This window comes from Lissotriton helveticus, chromosome 7, assembly GCF_964261635.1.
Source record: "Lissotriton helveticus chromosome 7, aLisHel1.1, whole genome shotgun sequence".
Taxonomy (NCBI): Eukaryota; Metazoa; Chordata; class Amphibia; order Caudata; family Salamandridae; genus Lissotriton; species Lissotriton helveticus.
The window spans coordinates 598,290,058-598,312,184 of NC_136068.1; the positions used below are offsets into that span (position 1 = coordinate 598,290,058).

General features: G+C 52.7%; 1 protein-coding gene across 7 annotated transcripts in view; it reads right to left on the reverse strand.

The window, feature by feature from the left end:
• Positions 1–22,127, reverse strand: part of NSD1 (nuclear receptor binding SET domain protein 1) — a 1,209,044-nt gene that overhangs the window by 605,246 nt on the left and 581,671 nt on the right. For all 7 annotated transcript variants that reach the window (XM_078652779.1, XM_078652777.1, XM_078652781.1 and 4 more), the window contains one exon: positions 19,872–19,981. In XM_078652779.1, coding sequence (XP_078508905.1) covers positions 19,872–19,981 — 110 coding nt within the window. The remainder of the gene's footprint in view (positions 1–19,871; positions 19,982–22,127) is intronic.

Genomic DNA, 22,127 nt, shown 5'->3' on the forward strand with positions numbered 1-22,127 from the left:
GAAGAGGCAGACGAATCGGGGGATCGACAGACAGCACGAGTAGCTCGGGATACCAGAACCTCCGTGCCCAGTCCGGAGCCACAAGGATGACTTGGGCCCGGTCGCGCCTGATCTTCAGCACTCTGGGAAGAAGTGATATAGGCGGAAAGGCGTACAATAGACCGCAACTCCACTCGTGACGAAAAGCGTCTCCGAGCGAGTGCCGCCTTGAAAATTCCAACGCGCAGAACTGATGACATTGCGCGTTCTCTTCTGTGGCGAATAGATCTAACCAAGGCTCTTCCGACTGCTGAAAGAGGCCTTGCACCACGTCCGAGTTCAGACGCCATTCGTGATCCATCATGCACTGATGGCTGAGTTTGTCCGCCCTGGCGTTCAGGGAACCTGCCAGGTGTTGAACCACCAGTGTCACGCCCTGTTGTTCCAGCCACTGCCAGAGGCGCAGAGCCTCCTGGCATAGGGTCCACGACCCCACCCCGCCCTGTTTGTTGCAGTACCACATGGCGGTGGTGTTGCCCGTGAACACCTGCACTACACTCCCCCCGACCAAGGGGAGGAATGCCTTCAGTGAAAGTCGGATCGCCCTCAGCTCCAGAGGTTTGATATGGAGCTGGGACTCCGCCGGAGACTAGTGGCCTCTGATCTCCGCCTCTCCCATGTGGCCTCCCCAACCCTGGAGGGACGCGTCCGTCACAACCACGTGCTCCGGGTGGGATAGGGAGAGGGATCTGCCACTGACCCAATCGCGGTCCGTGAGCCACCACTGCAATTGTCTGGCAGTGCCCTCCGAGATCAAGACATGATTGGACAAGTTGCCCTGATGCTGGGCCCACTGAAACTTCAGGTCCCACTGCAGAGCCCGCATCCGCCACCGGGCGTTATGCACCAGAAGGATGCAGGAGGCCATCAGCCCCAGAAGCCGCAGCGTCAACCTGACCGAGACTCGGGATAAAGGCTGAAAGATCAGAATCAGAGCCTGAATATCCCGAACCCGCTGTTCGGGGGAATAAACCCGAAACTGCGCTGAGTCCAGAACCGCTCCGATGAAAAGGAGCTTCTGAGAGGGGCACAGGTGTGACTTCGGCACGTTGATGGAGAACCCCAGCAAGTGCAGGAGGTCGGCCGTGGTCTGGAGGTGGGAGATGACTGGTTGGGGCGAGCCCGTCTTCAACAACCAATCGTCGAGATAGGGGAAGACTGAAACCCCTAATCTCCGCAGATGAGCTGTGACCACCCCCATCACTTTCGTGAACACCCGTGGGGCGCTTGTAAGGCCGAAGAGGAGCACGGTAAACAAAGTGCTCGTGGCCTACCGTGAACCGCAGGTAACGCCGGTGGGCCGGCAGGACAGGGATGTGGAAATACGCATCCTGCAAGTCCAACGCTACCATCCAGTCTTCTGGGTCCAGGGCAGCTAGGACCTGAGCCAAAGTCAGCAACTTGAACTTCTCCTTCCGGAGAAAGCCGTTGACGCTCCGTAGGTCCAATATGGGGCGTAGGCCTCCTTTGCCCTTCTTGGGTACCTTAAAGTAGTGGGAATAGCAACCACGCCCTACTTCTGGCCCAGGAACGCACTCGATGGCCCCTTTAGCCAAGAGGGCCGTAACTTCCTCCTGCAAAACTTGCACGGGATTCCCCCTCATGCGGTGGTATTGCGGTGGCATGGCTGGAGGAGTCACCTCGAGGGGGAGGGAGTAGCCCCTTTGGACAATTTGCAGCACCCACCTGTCCGACGTGATGGTACGCCAGTGAGGGAGGTGATGGCGGACCCTGCCCCCCCACTGGTGTCAAATGGGTCTGAAATGCCGGACTAGGAAGGCTTAGAGGCAGATGCTGCAGGGGCGGGTGTGGAGTGACCTTGCCGGTGTCCCCCGGTACCGCCACGGCGGTAACCTTGTCCGCGACAGCGTTGAGATTGGGCTTGCGGCCTGTTGCTGGCTGGACGAGTGGGGGCGTCCCTTCCTTGGCCAAGAAAGGGGCGAAAAGCAGAAGTGTGCTGGCGTTGGCCTAGGCCCAAGGATTTGGCCGTAGCCGTGGAATCCTTGAAACGTTCCAGCGCACTATCCACTTTGTCGCCAAAGAGGCGATGGCCATCGAAGGGCATGTCCATGAGGGTAGCCTCGACATCCCCCGAAACGTGGGCGGTTCTCAGCCAGGCATGGCGGCGAACCGCCACCGTAGTTGCAATCGCCCTACCCAGCAAGTCCGTGGTGGCAAGTCCACACCTGATGGAATAGCGTGCTGCATCCCGCCCTTCCGCCAGGGCTTGGGTGAGCCGTGCCCGGGCCTCCTCGGGGCACTGTGGCAGCACCCTCGCAACCGTATCCCACAGAGAGTGGGTGTAACGTCCCAAAAGGCAGGCGATGTTGACAGACCGCAGCCCCAAACTCAGGGAGGAGAGCAGTTTCTTCCCAAACTGATTGTACCTTTTGGATTCCTGATCCGGAGGATCGGTCGGGAATGCGGTTTGGGATGTAGAGGCCTGGATCACCAGGCTCTCGGGGGTGGGGTGAACAGACAGGAAGCTAGGGTCGCCCGGAGCCGGGCGGTGGCATCGGGTCACGTTCCGATCCACAGGGAGGCCTGTGGAGGGCTTGGACCAGGTGCCCAACAGAACGTCTGTGAGGGCTTTGTGGAACGGCAGTAGAGGCTCCGAGAAGCTTGCCTGCGGTCTGAGCACCTCAGTGAAGAGGTTAGTCCTCACGGCCGCGACAGGGAGCTCAAGAGCCAAGGCCTTGGCCGCCCTGTCCAACACCACGCTGTAAGCAGCCCCCTCTTCCGAAGCCGCGGAGGGAGGAGAGACGAATCCAGTGTCGGGCGAAGTATCCAGACCACTGGCCTCCCCTAACTAGTCTGCCAAGTCCTGGCTCAACTGGCACTGCAGTGCCAGAGAGTCCTCGGACCCCTCGCAGTCCTCCTCATCATCCAACTCCTGATAGTCGGGGGAAAAATGATGGTGCCGGGTCGTAGGTGAATTGCTCACCCATCGGCGCGGGAGACGCGCCGGGCGGCGCAGGTCTGATGCCGGACCGGGGCTGGGGACGACGTTGTCCGGGGACCGCGTCGTGGGCGACACCTTTGGGGTCGGCGCCAGCGGAGTCGTAAGGTCGACTGGCAACGACCCGGATCCCGGCCTGGATCCTGTGGGGCCCTGCAGCGTCGGGAACGGAGTCGACGACAGCGCCAGGGCCGAAGCACCCGACAGCGCCGGGGCCGGAGCCGCCGGCCTGCTAGGGCTCCCAGACGGACCCACGGGCCCGAAGGTGCCTCGACAGGGTCCGGAGGGAAGTGAGTCCTCATGGCCACGAGGAAGTCACGTATCTCCTCCGGCATCGCGTGCAGTTCAAGAACCGGCGGGTGTGGAGCTGGACGAGGCGCTTGTGGGTCCGGCGGAGCCACGTGGCGGTGTCGCCCGAACCCCCCTGCCACGCCACGCGAGCGTCGAGGGGAGTCGGAAGAGCGATGACGCCTCTTCGACTTCTTTTTCGAATGCCTCGACTTACCTGAGGACTTGGAGCCTGACGAGTGGTGCTGACTCGTCGAGCGGCGATGACTGCGATGACTCCGCGACTGGTCCCTCAACTTCCTCCTAGACCGGGACCTCGAGCGGCGCTGAGCCGACTGCCGGAGCTCGAGCCGCTTACAGGACTGCTCCAGTCTAGCCTTCGAGGTCAAGGCCCGGCAGCCGGGGCACGACTTGTCATCGTGGTCAGCCCCGAGACAGTAAAGGCACAGACGGTGGGGGTCGGTCACAGACATCAAGCGGTGACAGTCCTCGCAAGGTTTTAACCCAGGCATCCCTATCGGCACCGCGAGTCGAAGGTCGACTCGAGAAGTGATCAAAATAGATCAAAAAAGTTGGTAAAAAAATTATTAAGAGTACTGCTCTTCCCGGATCTGCGCTTGCTGGCGAGGAAAAATGAAGAACTGACGTCAGCGCTCGAGGGCGGGTCTAAGTAATCCGACGACATCATCCCGGCGATCACAACGCTAATGACGGATGCGGAGCCACAGACGACACCTAGCAAGGCTCAGGGGTACTGCTCACGAAAACTTTCCGGATCCAGTCTGACGCCTGGGGATATTCTAAGGTAAAGAATCTAACACTAACGTGTTTCTTTCAGATATAGCGGATTTACTAACATGTATTCATGACGAATGGCATTCCCACTCTTGTTTCAAATAACCTGATTACTGTTGGTGATGTCTACTCTTGTGACAAGTCGCCCCTATGGGTGTACATGTTATGATTTAATACATTTTTGGGATACCCAGATGTAGTATCACTCTGTATTGCCACCATTGGAAATACCTTTCGTCCAACCAGGACTATGTCCTAACGCCTTGTTTGGTTGTCCTTTCCCCTCTTGTTTCGTCTTTCTTCTACAGGTTTACTGATCGCCCCAGTACACGTCTACTAGGCCTTCCTACCTCCCTGGAAATTCATGTCACTATACTGAATACCAAGTGGTAGTGCACTTCTTCACACTTTACTGGTCCTGACGAAGAGGCAATTGACCCGTTAGAGGAAGACCAGGCACGAAACCTGTTGACCATTCACACATAATTTGACCATTGAGGAACATTATTTTCCACACAGGAGCTCACACACAGTTTTTAATTAGGCGGGAGCTACCTAGTTTATTAACCCAATAGGACTGCTCCTAACCTATTTGAACTATCTCACCCCCTTGTGCACTACCTAGCCCCCACACCCGCACACACCCTACAGCTTCTTCAAAAGATCCCCGCCAAAGAGCCCATGTTTCAGGAGCCAGTCAGGCATTGCAGCGCCGGCCTGACGAGGGGCAACAGTCCAATAATGAAGCACAACACCTCTCGGGGTGTGTGAGGGCATCACGAAGAAAGACCGTCTTCCCCGCGTGTCCTTACAAGAACTGCACACCCCTTTCTAGTTCTTAACCTTATTAGGACCTGGTTAGCAGGAACCCAGTGCACTTCCACTCAAATCACATCATGTACCAGGCAAAAAGTGGGGGTGACCATGTCAAAAGGAGTACTTTCCCTACACTCCCCTTAAGAACGGTCTCCAGACTGCTTTGAAGGTATTCTAAACTCTTTGAGAAATGTGTCAACAATTCTCTTTTTCTGGAGGACAGCTGCCATTTCAGCTTAGAGTTGCCTCTTCTTTTGCTCGACTTCGAGCACTCATTCAGCATAGAATGCGGTCAGCAGGCTTTTCCTTGGTCTTTCTTGACTTCCCAATCACCATTCGACGTTGAGGCATGTCCTTTGTTGGAATAAGTGAGGCTGTCTCAACTTTCCTTCAGTTGAAGTGCGTTTCAGCACCAAGGCAGTCCTGTGAGACTTCTAGACATAACGCTTTGGCTCAGGTGGGTGGATTTCTCGTGCTCTTACACTTGCTTTTATTCTGGAGTTGGTCTGGTTTGCCCTTGATGGCCTCCCCTTCGGCATCAGAATTTTCATCCTGTGCCAATTCAGTCTTCAATTTAGGATACTTTTAGAAGCCAGGATGATTTTTGATTAACTATTACTGTTCTCCTCCGAAAAAGACATTTCGCCACAACTATTGGAGTTCTTGAAACTCCACAGATACAGCCAACTAATTATGTCACATACAGATGTATAACTTTATAATATACCAATTAAGCAAGTAAATATTGCCCATAAAATCCGAACTACATTTCTTAATGATGATTTATTTCTTTAGGGTTCTGTCTATATGTTGAATTTCCAGCATTAATTGCCCTGTGCATCTAAACATTACTGATCATTAAGCTTGTCCTGGGACCACAATTTCTATGTGAGTACCCCTTACCCTGTTGCGCCACTGGGATGGGATACTTATGGGTTCATTTCTCTGTTTCACTTCTGTAATCCCTAGTTTTATTCTTAAAGAGAGTCCTGTCTCATTATCCTAAACTATGTGACTTTCTAGCATCGTACCTTATAGGTCCCAGCCAAATATGAACTTGTTTGCCTCATAGTAAGCATAATTGCACTTTTTTTATAATGCATGGCCAATAATATGTTATGCAATAGATTTCAGCCGGTGCAGTATGGTGAAGGTTTTTTAATTCATTGCCTTGGTTGCAGCTTTGCAAACTAAGACATCCTTTTCCATTCTTTTTTAAAAATGTCACTCTGTTAAATATTGCATGCTGAACACAATTATCTATCATGTTAAGTGTATAGACATTATAACTCAATACTAATGGACTACAAATATGGTGACGGTTTTCCATCCTCCACTTCTCTTGAGCAATCTCTGCTCGTTTCACTGTAGGTGTATAAAAAGTTGATGAGATTCTTCTATGATAGTAATGTTCCCTTTATAAATATCTATAGGGTGTCCTTTATCTTCATTTAAAGAGACAGTCCTCAAGATGGTCTCCCAGTTGTGAAACAACCAAGACTGAAACGTCGACGCATAACCCAGCTTTCATTTAGAAATTGTTAACACCTACTAACTGACTTTTATTTTCTAAACACATTCTCTAGCTGTGTGCCAGAATGTGGGTATAAAGTACATCGAAGAAAACAAGTTCCTTACCTGTAACTTTGGTTCCCCAGTATTGGTAACTTTCATAGATTCCCATGCTTTGTATCATTCCCCGTCGTCGGAATGGGGGTTTCGGTAACAAAAATACCATAGCTGTAGGTACAAAAGACCAAGGAAAAAGGCCTAGGCCTCATTCCCTTTTGTAGCATATCACCCTCTATGTGTAAAAGAGACCAAACTTAGGCCTCAGCCAATCAGAAGTGCCTCACCCCTTAGAACCTTCCTGAAGAAACCTTAGAGCCTCAGATTTTCGTAGCCGTTGTGTACTTAAGACACCATATCTGTTGTAGGCTGAGCTTTCCTCAGGGAGGTGGGCGGGCGCATGGGAATCTATGAAAGTTACCAATACTGGGGAACCAAAGTTACAGGTAAGTAACTTGTTTTCTTACCCCAGTATTGGAACTTTCATAGATTCCCATGCTTTGTATCAGAGTAGCATGCAGTAAGTAACCAAACCACATTTTGCATCATCACAATATAGCAATAGGCAACATGACAAAGATACAAAATGTGAAAGACGGAAGGTGGGAAAGAAAGGAAAGCTCACCAATCATTGAAAGAGGTTCCTCAGGACAGCCTGTCCTACTGCCACATCATCTTGTTGTAGGGACTCCAAGCAGTAATGCCTGGTAAAGGTGTGAACGCTGCTCCAGGTAGCAGCTCTGCAAATGTCTTTGATCTGCACCCCTGCGAAGAGGGCTGTAGAAGAAGCCACAGATCTCGTGGAATGTGTTCGAACCTTCCCAGTCAGAGGTTTGCCTGCAGCAGTGTGACAATGCAGAATGGCACATGTGATCCATCTTGAAATGCCCTGCTTGGAAAGAGGAAGGCCCTTGCTTGGACCTCCGAAGGCAACAAATAACTGAGAGGTTTTCCGTAAACTCTTAGTACGCTCCAAGTAGAATTTCAAACACTGTTGCACATCGAGCGAATGCAATGCCCTCTCTGCTGGTGTAGCCGGTTGAGGAAAGAACACCTTCAGAATGACCGGCTCATTCAAGTGGAAGTCCGAGGGGACTTTAGGCATAAACCTCGGATTAGTCCTCATGATGACAGTGTTTCTCTTGAATTGAAGGAAAGGTTCTTGGATAGTCAAGGCCTGCAATTCTCCAACACGCCTAGCCGACGTGAGAGCGAGGAGGAGAACCAATTTCCATGAAAGGTATTTCATGTCAGAACGATGGATTGGTTCAAACGGGCCCTTCATGAGTTGAGAAAGGACTAGATTCAGATGCCATGTTGGAGGAGGTGGTCTCACTGGTGGATAAACTCTGAACAATCCCTTTAGAAATTGCTTGACAATTCTGGAAGACCACAAGGAGGGTCCAGAACCAGTCCTCCTGAACCTCGAGATTGCCGCCAAATGGACCTTAATTGATGAATGGGCTAGTCCCGACTTGGCCAAGGACAGCAGATAAGGAAGGATCTGATGAGGCTTGGAAGTGAAAGGATCAATGCCGTCTTTCTTGCACCAGCAACAAAATCTCTTCCACTTAAGACGGTAAGTCCTGTTCGTAGAAGGAGCCCTTGCCTGAGAAAGGACCTCCTTAATCTCACTTGAAATGGGTAGGTTCATAAATTCTCGCTGCTCAGGAGCCATGCAGTCAGGTGTAGTGACTGCGGATCTGGGTGCCAAACTTGTCCCTCGGACATCGTGAGAAGATCTGTAAGAACCTCCAAAGGAAGAGGAGGGGCTATCAACAGCAGATGGAGTTCCGTGAACCAGAACTGCCTCGGCCAAGCAGGGGCTATAAGGATCATCCTGCACGGCTCCACCTTGATCTTCCTGATGAGCCGTGGGATCAGAGGTATGGGAGGAAAAGCGTAGACAAATGTCCTCGACCATGCTATCGAAAGCGCACTCCCCAGAGAACCTCGATGGGGAAGCCTGCTTGCATAAGACCGGCATTTCTTGTTGGTCGCAGTGGCAAAAAGATCAATCTCTGGTCTGCCCCACTGGTTGAATACCTCCAAGACTCTGATTCAATTCCCATTCGTGGCTGACTGAGGATGACCTGCTCAGTCTGTCGGCGTTTTCGTTTAGGACGCCTGGCAAGTGTTCTGCCCTCAGCGATATCCTCTGAAGGATCGCCCATTCCCAGATCTGCTGGGCCTCTTGCGACAATGGACGAGATCTGGTTCCTCCTTCCTTGTTCACATAGTGCATGGCCGTGGTGTTATCCGTCCTGATAAGCACTTGTGAACCTTCCAGGCCAGGAAGAAAAGCTTGCAGAGCCAGTCGTATCACCCTGAGCTCTAACGGGTTGATGTGGAGGCATTTCTCCTGGGGCGACCAATGACCGCTGACATGCAGGTCTTGCATCACTGCCCCCCAACCCTCCAATGACGCGTCTGTCGTTACCACTTGAGGAGATGGGTCGCTTACGAAGGATAGACCTTGGGACAAGTTGTCTTGATCTGTCCACCATAAGGCCGCTTCCTTCATCCTTGGAGTGACCGTCACTCTGTCCTCGAATGAACCGTGGACCTGTTGCCACTGGTTGTCTAGTTGCTCCTGCAGAGGACGCCTTCTTAGTCTGCAATGGGGAATTAGTGGGATACACGATGAAATTACTCCCAGTAGAGACTTGTAGCGGCGAACTGAAAGACACTTTTTTGTTCGCAAGTCCTGAGACAAGGTTTGTAATTTGTCCCTCCTTTCCTGAGTAGGGAAGGCTCTTGAGAGCTTGGAATCCAAGATGGCTCCCAGGAAGCGAGCCTACCTGGACGGAACCAGGGAAGACTTCTCGTTGTTCAGAGTGAGTCCCAGATTCTGAAACAAATTGGTACAAGCTTGAACAGCCTCCAGCGCTGCCTCCCTGGACGGAGCTTTCAGTAACCAGTCGTCCAGGTAGGGGAAGACCTGGAAATGGTTCCTTCGCAGGAAAGCTGCTACTGGCGCCAGCACCTTTGTGAAAATTCTTGGGGCTGAACGGAGTCCAAAGGGTAAGACCCTGAACTGAAAATGGCTCTTGGCTAGTGTGAATCGCAGAAACCTTCTGTGTGCTGTGTGAATCGGAACGTGGAAATATGCATCCTCGAGATCTAGCGTGGCCATGAAATCCCCCGGGCTGATAAGCTTCAAGATGTCCTGGAGAGAGACCATCCGGAAGGACAGGGATATGAGGTAGGTGTTTAGCTCCCTGAGGTCTAAAATGGGGCGCCATTTTTCCAGCGTCTTCTTCACCAGGAAGAACCTGGAATAAAATCCTTGTCCCCTTTGGTTTGAAGGGACCGGCTCTATCGCTCCCTTCCGGAGCATCTGTTGGACCTCGAGCCGCAGGAGACGCTGGTGTTTCGATGGAATGGCTGCCGGGGGCTTGGGTGGAGGGACTTGCGTGAATTCCAAGGTATGCCCTTTCCGAATGATGTTGAGCACCCAACGGTCCGATGTTATCCTGGACCAGTTGTGAAGGTATTTGGTGACCCTGCCTCCAACTGATGATCTCTTGAAGGGGGGTCCAGTAGGAAGAGCCAGGAGGCCGCTATTGGCATTTGGACGAATCTCGACCTCGTCCAGCTTGTTTTCCCTTATTGTAAGGCCTGCAGTAGTGGGTAGACTGGCCCTGCCGCTGTTGATAAGGCGGACGGTATTGCTGGGAACCTGAGCCCGTGGTGGAATAGCGTTGTTGTTGGTGATAGGAACCTCTGTCGTTACCTCTACCTCTGGATCCTTTAAAAGGAGACTTTCTGTATTGAAGGGTCCCCAAGGACCTGGCAGTCGCTGTGTCCTTTTTTATTTCTTGAAGAGTGTCGTCAATGAGTTTGCCGAATAATGCTTCACCATCAAAGGGAAGATCCAGGACCTTGTTTTGGATTTCAGGCCGAAACCAAGTAGCTTTGAGCCATCCTTGGCGGCGGAGGACTGCCGCCCCAGCCAATGAACGGAACGCCGTCGTCGCAATATCCATTGCACAGTCAATGATTTCCATCGACGTTGCTTCTCCCTCCTGCAAGATCTTCTTTGCCTCAGTCGTAGACTCCGGAGGCAGCTGGTCATGGTATGGGGCGACATCACACCAAAGCTGGCGGCCGTACCTTCCCATGATCGCTAGGGCATTTGCCACTTGCGCCAGCAAACTTGCCATCGACGAGAATCTCTTCCCCACATTATCCAACCTCCGCCCTTCCTTGTCCGGAGGAGTTAAGGGAGCAGAGGGGTTACGGGATTTCCTCTGCGCAGCCTGCGAAATCACAGAGTCTGGTCTTGGATGACCCGTTAAGGCTGCCCGACCATCATCTGGTACCTTGTATTTTTTATCCAGACGCGGTAGTACCGGGACCACCGTCGCCGGGTTCTTCATGGCCTTTAGGCCCTCCTTCCACACATGATCCACAATAGGAATGGACCTAGTTGATTTCCTAAAAGGTTCCTTGAAATCATATAAAAAACAATCCGTGGTAACCTTAGGCATGGCTAATTTGAATCTTGCAGCGGCTCTTTCCATCAGCTGATGGAAGCCCCCATTGTCCGCAGGCAGGGAATCCGCTGGTTCTGGGACTGGCGATGCTGGATCCGCAATGATATACTCGTCATATTCAGTATCGGGAATAGAGTCATGATCCGACTGCTGATCATCATCTGAGGAATCATCATGGACCTCTTGTAACCCGGAGGAATCATGATGGATGGACATTTGAGGCCGAGGGGAAACTTGTGCTGGAATGTTAGGCGGCACCAATTAGGCTGACATCCCTGCAGGAGTTGCAGGCGTTGACGGTACCGGAATAGGCCTACTCGCCTTAGATTTATAGTCCTGCAGCATCTTATGCAGATCTTGGAGAAAAGAAGATGGCACTGTAACCATTTCCTGCTCAGCATGATGTTGCGACTGGGCCGGCTGATGATGGCCCACATCCTCGTGTCCGTATTCGCCCTCAGAGTCAGTGTCCTGGCATTTGACTAGAAGTTGGGAGGGACTATTGGCATAGCTGTAGGAGTCCTGGTCATCCTCCTCTGATTCCCCTTCTTGAAGAAGCATGGTTGGCAGTAGAGGAGAAACACTCCTCGGAGAAGTCACCTCCGGCGTGATCCGTGTCACAGAAATGGTAATTCTCTTTTCAGAGGACAATATCGTCGACGGTTCCGTCGTAGACGCACAAGTTACTACTAGATTCCTTACCTTAGAATATCCCCAGGCGTCAGACTGGATCCGGAAATTTTTGCGTAGCAATACCCCTGCGCGTCGGTAGGCGTCGTCTGCGGCTCCACGTCCGTCGTCGGCGTCGTTAGCGCCGGAATGACGTCGTTGGAGTACTTAGACGCCGCCCATGCGCGCTGGCGTCAGTTCTGATACACAGCTTTTCCGCGCCAGATACGCAGAGCCATGATAGAACCAACACTGGTGCCAAAAAACTAGGGCCCTGAAAGGGGATGACCTTAACCCTAGATATCGGTTCGCAGAACGGGGAGGATGGGTGGGTCGGTAAGGAATCTATCACTAACTAATGTCTCTTACAGATATATCGTTACACAAGTAGTAACTTGTGCATCTGAAAGAGACACGTTAGTGATAGATTCCTTACCTTAGAATAGATACCCCAGCAATACCAACCCCGGTGGTGGGTCTGCGAACCAATAATCACACAATCACACCAGAAAGTCCTGGAGGACGGAACGGCCAAAGAAGCCATCCCTCCGGACTTGACTGTCCAGGCAGTAGTGTCGTGCGAACGTGTGCCGCGAGGCCCACGTAGCCGCCTGGCAAATGTCCTGTAAGGGCACTCCCCGGCCCAGGGCAGTTGTAGTCGCCGTGGCCCGAGTGGAATGAGCCCTCAATCCAACAGGGGGCTCCTTCTTAGCCATGGAGTAACATGCCTGGATACACAAGATGATCCACCGGGAGATGGTCCGCTTGTGTACCGCCTTCCCCTTCTTCGCACCCACGTAGCCAACAAAGAGTTGGTCATCCACCCGGAACTGGCGTGTGCGATCCAAGTAGAATGAAAGCGCACGTTTTGGGTCCAGACGGTGGAGCCGCTCCTCCTCTTTAGAGGGATGCGGAGGTGGAAAGAAGGTTGGCAAGGTGATGGACTGCCCAATGTGGAAGGCTGAGACAACCTTGGGCAGGAAAGATGGCTTGGTACGCAACACAACCTTGTCCGGATGGACAGAAAGGAAAGGTGGAGTACAAGAAAGGGCCTGGAGCTCACTCACTCTCCTGGCAGAGGTGATGGCAACCAGGAAAGCAGTCTTTAGAGTCAGAAGACGAAGAGGACAGTTGTGAAGTGGCTCAAAGGGAGCGCACATCAGGAAGGTAAGAACAAGGTTCAAGTCCCACTGGGGCATCACGAAGGGAACAGGAGGGAACATGTGCGTGATGCCCTTAAGAAAACGATTTACAATAGGGGACTTGAACAAAGAAGGCTGATCAGGTAGCCTTAAGAAGGCGGAAAGAGCAGAAAGGTAGCCCTTGACAGTGCCCAGAGCAGAGCCCTGCTGGGCAAGAGAAAGAAGGAAGAGGAGAACCTCAGAAAGGGGGGCAGAGAGTGGATCCACAGCCTTTGCTGTGCACCATGCCACAAATCTGTTCCACCTGCAGGCGTATACAGACTTTGTGGAGGGACGCCTGGCTGCCAGAATGACATTACAGACTTCAGGAGGCAAGTCAAATGGCCTCAACTGTCGCCGCTCAATCTCCAAGCTTGTAGGTGGAGACTGGACAGGTTCGGGTGGAGGACCGTCCCCTGCTGCTGCGACAGAAGGTCCTCCCGAAGGGGCAGACAAATCGGGGGATCTACTGACATGCTGAGTAGCTCGGGATACCAGTATCTTCGTGCCCAGTCCGGAGCCACAAGGATAACCTGGGCCCGGTCGCGCCTGATCTTCTTCAGCACTCTGGGCAGAAGTGGTATAGGCGGAAAGGCGTACAACAGACCGCAACTCCACTAGCGACGAAAAGCGTCTCCGAGCGAGTGCCGCCTTGGAAATTCCAACACGCAGAATTGATGACATTGCGCGTTCTCTTCGGTGGCGAATAGATCTAACCAAGGCTCTCCCCATTGTTGAAAGAGGCCTTGCGCCACGTCCGAGTTCAGACGCCATTCGTGATCCATCATGCACCGACGGCTGAGTTCGTCCGCCCTGGCATTCAGAGAACCTGCCAGGTGTTGAACCACCAGGGTCACACCCTGACTTTCCAGCCACTGCCAGAGGCGCGGAGCCTCCTGGCATAGGGTCCACGACCCCACCCCGCCCTGTTTGTTGCAGTACCACATGGCGGTGGTGTTGTCCGTGAACACCTGCACTACACTCCCCCGGACAGAGGGGAGGAATGCTTTCAGTGCTAGACAAATCGCCCGTAACTCCAACAGGTTGATGTGGAGCCGGGCCACCGCCGGAGACCAGAGTCCCCTGATCTCCGCCTCTCCCATGTGGCCACCCCAGCCCTGGAGGGACGCGTCCGTCACAACTACGTGCTCCGGGTGGGGTAGGGAGAGGGACCTGCCACTGACCCAATCGCGGTCCGTGAGCCACCACTGCAACTGTCTTGCAGTGCCCTCCGAGATCAAGACGTGATCGGACAAGTTGCCCTGATGCTGGGCCCACTGAAACTTCAGGTCCCACTGAAGAGCCCGCATCCGCCACCGGGCGAGACGCACCAGAAGGATGCAGGAGGCCATCAGCCCCAGAAGCCGCAACGTCAACCTGACCGAGACTCGGGATAAAGGCTGAAAGATGGGAATCAGAGCCTGAATATCCCGAACCCGCTGTTCGGGAGGGTAAACCCGAAACTGTCTAGAACCGCTCCGATGAAGAGGAGCTTCTGAGAGGGACACAGGTGCGACTTCGGCACATTGATGGAGAACCCCAGCAAATGCAGGAGGTCGGCCGTAGTCTGGAGGTGGCTGACGACTGTTTGGGGCGAGCCTGCCTTCAACAACCAGTCGTCGAGGTAGGGGAAGACTGACACCCCTAACCTGCGCAGATGAGCTGCGACCACCGCCATCACCTTCGTGAACACCCGTGGGGCGCTGGTAAAGCCAAAGGGGAGCACGGTAAACTGAAAGTGCTCGTGGCCTACCGTGAACCGCAGGTAACGCCGGTGGGCCGGCAGCACGGGGATGTGAAAATAAGCGTCCTGCAAGTCCAACGCTACCATCCAGTCTCCTGGGTCCAGGGCAGCTAAGACCTGAGTCAAAGTCAGCATCTTGAACTTCTCTTGACGGAGGAAGCCATTGACGTTCCGTAGGTCCAAGATCGGGCGCAGGCCCCTCTTGCCCTTCTTGGGCACCAGAAAGTAGTGGGAGTAACATACACACCCTACTTCTGGCCCAGGAACGCGCTCGATGGCCCCCTTGGCCAAGAGGGCCGTGACTTCCTCTTGCAGAAGTTGCAAGTGATCCCCCGACAAGCGGTGGAATTGCGGTGGCATGGCTGGAGGGGTCGCCTCGAAGGGGAGGGAGTAGCCCCTTCGGACGATTTGCAGCACCCACTTGTCCGATGTGACAGTGCGCCACTGGAAGTGGTGATGGCGAACTCTGCCTCCCACAGGCGTCACATGGGCCTGAAAGCTCGGACTAGGAAGGTTTGGAGGCAGGTGCTGCGGAGGGAGGTGTGGACTGGCCTCGCCGCTGACCCCGACCGCCGCCGCCACGGCGGTTTCCACGGCCGCCACCGCGCTGCTGTGTATTCTGCGGTGCGTGACTGGCAGCACGTGTGGGGACACCCCTTCCGTGGCCACGAAAGGAGCGAAAGGCACCCGATTGCTGGCGCGTGGTCGAGAGACCTAAGGACTTGGCCGTAGCCCTGGAGTCCTTAAAGCGCTCCAGCGCATGGTCTGCCTTGTCGCCAAAAAGGCGACGGCCATCGAACGGCATATCCAGGAGGGTGGCCTGGACATCGGCCGAGAAATTGGCGGACCTCAACCAGGCGTGGCGTCGAACCGCCACCGTCGTTGCCATCGCCCTGCCCAGTGAGTCCGTGGTATCCAGTCCACACCGGATAGAGTATCGTGCCGCATCTCGACCCTCGACAAGGGCTTGGGCGAGTTTAGCCCGGACCTCCTCCGGGCATTGTGGCAGCACGTCCGCGACCGTGTCCCACAGGGTGTGGGTGTAGCGGCCCAAGAGACACGCGGTGTTGACAGACCGCAGTCCCAAACTCAGGGACGAGAACACTTTCTTTCCGAACTGTTCGTATCTCTTGGATTCCCGATCGGGCGGGGCCGTCAGGAATGCGGTCTGGGAAGTGGAAGCCTGGATAACCAGGCTCTCGGGGGTGGGGTGGGTGGACAAAAAGCAAGGGTCGCCCGGGGCCGGGCGGTAGCGTCTGGCCACGTTCCTATCCACAGGCGGACCTGTGGCGGGCTTGGACCAAGGGCCCACAAGAACGTCACATAGGGCTTCATTAAACGGCAGCAGAGGCTCGCTGGAGCTTGCCTGCGGTTTAAGAACCTCAGTGAGGAGGTTAGTCTTCATGGCCGCGACGGGGAGCTCCAGGCCCAAGGCCTTGGCCGCCCTCATCAACACTACGCTGTAAGCAGCCCCCTCCTCCGTAGCCACGGTGGGAGGGGAGACAAATCCAGTGTCTGGCGATGTGTCAATACCACTGGCCTCCCCAAGCTCATATGTCCAGTCCTCTTGAGACTGACACTCCTGTGTCAGAGGGTCCTCAGACCCCTCCCAATCACCTTCGTCACCAGTCTCCTGTAACCCAGGGTCAACAGACTGGGCCTACTCATGGAAATAGAAATCTCCAAATGCCGTCGGAAGCGGCGCCCAACGGCGCCGTTCCGGCGCCAGAGTCGGACCGAAGGGAAGGTTGGGGATGGCGTCCACAATGGGCGCCGGGGGCGACACCCTCGGGGCCGGCGCCGGTGAGGTCGTGATGTCGACCGGCGACGACCCGGATCCGGAAGCGGGTCCGGTGAGGTCCCGCGGCGCCGGGACCGAAGTCGCCGGCGGCGCCGGGGCCGAAGCATCCGGCGGCGTCGGGCCGAAGCGCCCGACTCGCTAGGGCCTCCAGCCGGGACCGCTGGGCCCGGAGGCGCCGTGGGGCCCGGCCGAGGAGGGAGGGACTTTATGGCTATGAGGTACCGCTCGACCTCCTCCGGCGTCGCGCCGTGCCCAGGGACCCGAAGGTGTGGGGCAGGCGGCGACGCTTGCGACTCTCGCGGAGCCGCGTGGGCAGTGTCGCCTGAACCCCCGGCCGCATCGTGCGAGCGTCGGGGTGGGTCGGAGGAGCGATGATGCCGCTCCGACCTCTCATGCCTCTTACCTGAGGACTTGGATCCCGACGACCGATGTCCACTCCCGGAGCTGCGAGGACTCCGACCCCGCGACCGGTCCCTCGACCTCCCGTGGGACCGGGACCTGGAACGGCGCGGGGCCGACTGCCGGAGCTCGAGCCGCTTGCGGGACCGCTCCCGCCTAGCCTTCGACGTCAGGGCCCGGCAGTCGGAGCAGGTGCGGTCGTCATGGTCGAGGCCTAAACACTTCAGGCACCGGCGATGGGGGTCCGTAACCGACATCAGTCGGTCGCACTTCGAACAGGGCTTGAACCCGGGCATCCCTACCGGCACCGATAGAGTCGAGGACTCAAGAAAGAAAGGATCGAAAAAGATCAAAAAGTTTAGTCAAACAATGACTAGGGGTAGAGCTTCTCCGGATCTGCGCTAGCTGGCGCGGAAAAAAGAAGAACTGGCGTCAGCGCGCATGGGCGGCGTCTAAGTACTCCGACGACGTCATTCCGGCGCTAATGCCGACGACGGACGCGGAGCCGCAGACGACGCCTACCGACGCGCAGGGGTATTGCTACGCAAAAATTTCCGGATCCAGTCTGACGCCTGGGGATATTCTAAGGTAAGGAATCTATCACTAACGTGTCTCTTTCAGATGGCTGTATACGCGTTGACGAGATCGGGGTCGTCGAAGTCGTCGACGAGGAAACGGTCGATACGCCAGCCGTTGTCATTGTCAAAGTCGTCGACGATGCCCTCGTCGACGAGACCGTCGTCGCCGGCATTGTCGTCGCCGGCATTGTCGACGTCGGCACCATCGTCAACGGCGAGATTGAAACTGTCGTCGTCAGCACCTTCGTCGTCGGAACTTTGTCGTCGACACCTTCGTCGTCGGTACCTTCGCCGTCGGCACCTTCGTCGTCGGCGGCGGCTTCGTCGTCTGCGTCGTCTCCGTCGACGGTGAAGAAACCACCGTCGACGGTACTTTCGTCGACGATTCCCCTGTCGACGGGATCGTCGACGACATCAATGCAGATTTCGATTTTTTCGTCAACGGGACCTCCGCCGTCGACGCCTTCGTCGTCGAGGACTTGGAACTCCTCTCAGAAGACTGGGATGAAGGTTTTTTGAAGGCTGTGACAGTCTTCTCACCTTTAGAAGGCGTATCTGGTCCTACCCTCTCCTTTACACCTCAGTGAGGAGATTTGCTGGGACCTGGGCTCTCAGACTCACTGGGGGTCTTTTTTGAGGCCTTGGAAGATCTTTCCATAGAAGGAGAAGGGGAACCCCTACCCATCTTCACTGACCTTCTTGAAGAAGACATCGATGCTGCATCCTCACTGTCACTGGAGACAGTATCCTTCCTGGTTTTTAGCTTATGGAGCCATGTCAAGAGTCTACCCTCACGGTCCCGGAGGGGCTTGGCCGAAAAGGTGCGACAGATCTTGCAGTCCGCAGCCTGGTTGTCAGGATAGAGGCAGTAAATGCAGTCTTTGTGCCTATCCTCCACAAAAAGCCTTTTCTTACCACAGGTGGAACAAGGTTTGAAAAGGGCTTTTTTCTTCTCCATTTCTGACATCCTGGAAGGCAGCCAACAATCCTGAAGTGAAGCTGAAGATTTTGAAGAAAAAATCCTGAAGAAATCCTTTGAAGAGTAGAAGTTGAGCAGAGCTCAAAGGAGACTCCCTAAGCACAACGTGCGGTAGAAAATCTGAGGCTCTGAGGTTCCTTCAGGAAGGTTCTAAGGGGTGAGGCACTTCTGATTGGCTGAGGCCTAAGTTTGGTTTCTTTTACACAAAGAGGGTGATATGCTACAAAAGGGAATGAGGCCTAGGCCTTTTTCCTTGGTCTTTTGTACCTACAGCTATGGTATTTTTGTTACCGAGACTCCCATTCCGACAACGGGGAATGATACAAAGCATGGGAATCTATGAAAGTTCCAATACTGGGGTGAATATGGGTTTTATCTGTGGAAACACATTGTAACAAATATTGTAAATGTACGATGAGATTTATATTCTGAACCCCTGTGAATATATGTTTAATTGACTGGTTTCTTTAATGCAAATTTAAAAATCCTTGCACTTTAGATTGATTTTTTTTTCAAATTACTCTACAGAAGTTAAACACCCTTCAATTGAACTGAGATGTCATTCCTCGACATCACTATTGAATAATAGATCTATCTGAAATATTGTTTTAAGTGAATCCCTTGTTGGTATCTTTACCTCCCCGATGATAATGACCAAACCCACAAAGGAATATTAGGAAGCCTTTTTCTGTTTAACATGCTTCTAGAAACCTAGCAGGGACATAAGACACTGGGGGGCATACAGGAGCATACTGGAGAGAATATCAAGGGATATGGCCAGTCACTAAAAGGAAGCAGTTACGGATAGATGGCAATCATGGTGCAGCTTTTGAAACAAACTGAGATATAGCACCAGAACAAGAATTCAAGTCCTGGGAAATCTGAGCATGGTTGACTCACAGCATCTATACCATGCTTATGGCTCTAGAACGAGCACACACAAGCGGAAGCTTCCACTGAGGTCCCAACTTGATATATCATTTTTGTTTTAGACAACGAGTGCACTCTGCTTTCCGGGCTGTAGTAACCGTCCCACAAAAGGCATTTTCTAGGTCAGATTTTTCAATTCTAGAAATGTCAATGCTGAAACTAATACATTCGTGAAAAACGATTACTGTCTATCTTTAGTCACAATGTGTATTTTTCCTCCCAGCAATGGTGAGCTTCACTCAGAGTAGTTTTGACTTTTTTATGGAGAGGAGTATGCTCATGTTCCCAATACTCCTTTCAGGCATAACATTTCAAGTAAACATTTTGCTGCTCCTAGAGTGTTTAGTAGGGTAAACAGACATTTGCAAGAAGTGATTCAGTATGAACCACATACAATCTAGAGATTTTCTTGGACACCACTGAAAATATGCTATAGAAATAATAGAATAATCATGACTGACTAAGTTCAATCAATTGGTGTTCAGAAATTTCTGATCTAAATCTCTCAAAATCTAAATATTTAGCATACTCTTAGTACCAAAAGTCTGGCCAAAACTACTAAAGCCCCTGCAAATACACATAAATAGGTAATGTATTAATTGTACCAAATTCTTGTCAAACATACCTTTTTGACAGGTGACAGCTCCTCGTCCAAGGGTATAAATGTGGTGCCCAGGTCAATAGATTCTAGCAGCTTTTTTGTTGGTTTCCTCTGTCTTTTACTGTTGCAACCTCCTGTGAAATGGCAAACATTTCCAGGCATTAGAAATCAACTCACAAAACATCCTATGAAAGAAAACTGCCTGTAGCATGGTTTCTCCAGCATATATCTTTTGCACAGTAGCGACCTATGATTATTTGCTACTTTTAAGGAATAGGTTACTTAACTCAATCACTGCTTGATTTGTTGTTGTGTGCATACTTCCAATATCTTATGTTGGGCTTGGAAAATAAGATTGTTTAGTTCAAATTACGGAAGTACAAGCTCACTGTACCTACAACAATACTAGTGCTAACCTCGTATTAAGAGCAGCTATCTTGTTAACATCCTTTTTAAACTAAAGGAGTCCAAAGAGCATGAGGCCATGCTACCACGTTTGGCTCCATTTAGGGCAGGCACAGGATAGCATAGCTTGCGGTTACGGAAAAAGAGACCGCAGATTCACATGCTAATCTACCAGAGCTAACCAAGGAGGAGATATTTGTTAGCAGTAAGTAATGTTTTTTTCTACAGCAAGGGCTATAAACTCACCTGCATCCACATAGTGCAACACTGTGATCATTAATAGGAACAAGGGTACTGACAGATATGCTACTGCCTCAACATATGTGTTTTTAGATAAGAAAGTGCAACCTCTGTGCCAGGTCAGCCCAAGTCTATATCTACACATTAGTCTATACAAATGTTTAAAATGAAATTTGAATGTAGTAGCTTTTCACTTTTTGTAAGAGGGTTATTTCCAACAGAAGAAGTCCGTTTACGCTGGCTTTTGTGTTTCCAGATAGCAATTTTTGTTTTGAATGTGGTGGCAAAAAAAATTAAACACAACCGGAGAAATAATACACAGTGTCTTCTGGGGTGCTTGACGGACAGGATAAACTCAGCTTCATCAAACAGTTCAGTGGGGAGTAAAGGCAGATTAAAGACACAATTGAAGGCATGATTGAACTAGTGCAAGTCCAGTAGTTTAACAAAAAGAAGTACGATATAGTGATGCCAATTTGGAGTGAGTTCGACAAGCTCCAATGGAGAATCTGCCAAAGAGAGGCACTAGTGCTTTCGGATTCCTAACATTAGTGGATATAATAGGGTAATGCCTGCTAAATGCTGCTAATTTGGCAATCTGATAGGTGGATTTGAGAGTTAATAGTGAGCCACTGTAATGAGAGTTTGTTATGATTAATCAGTGAAGGTTATCTCAAAAAGAAATTGCCCACCAGGACTTTAGTGCTGAAAAAATCTTCACATGCACCTTCATTCTAAATAATTAGGACTCCGTTTTTTTCCTAAATGCTGAAACGTTATCTAATATTTACAGTTTCACAGTCACGGCATTCCAGCGCCGGAGTGGTCTGTACCAATAAGTGAACAATTTATTCACTTTATCTACTAATCTTGGCTCCAGTGAGAAGTTTGATTTCTGCATACTTGTCAAAAAGTCAGTCATAAAAATAAAAAAACACCTTATGTGTCAGTCACGATGAGGGGGCGTGGTTAACTGCGAAGCATGGCTGCCACACAGTAAGCGAGCTCCGCGCCCGGACCTACTAAATCCTGCCTAATCCTGGCAGTTTCGACTCCCAACGGCCACCAAACCTTCTGCCGAGTGTGTTCCCACGAGCTGGGGGGCACTCACCCAGTAAATCGCTGCTGAGCGCCGCTGGCCTCTCCCGATCACCGGAGAAGTTCTGGCTGCTGGGCGTGGGTCGCGGAGTCAGCAGCCTGTCCTCAAGAACGAGCTGAGGAGACGCCGGGACTGTAGTGGATTCCGGGACCGAGACTGGAGAGGCACTCCACGTTCAACCACCTCTGAGCCTCACCCCCCCCACCCACCCCCCAAGACCGAAGAGGGGGGGGGGGGGGGCTGCATAGGAGTAAGTGGCACGACGATCAGGCCTGGTCTGCCGACCGCTGAGACCCCAAGCGGGTGAGGCCCTGCCGAGCGGCCTGCCTGCCTCCCTGCTGATCCACGGCTGAGCGGGGGTCGCTGGGGACCTGTGTTGCTGGCTGCATCGCCTCCGTCAGCAGTCTCTGGAGCGCCGGAGCCAGAACTAGCGGAACAACGCCACTACGGAAGACTGCACGATTGTGACCTTGCCGTGCCGGGTAGAAGGTGAGGCTGAGTGTGGGCCCTGCCGCGACCGGGGACCTCGGCACCAG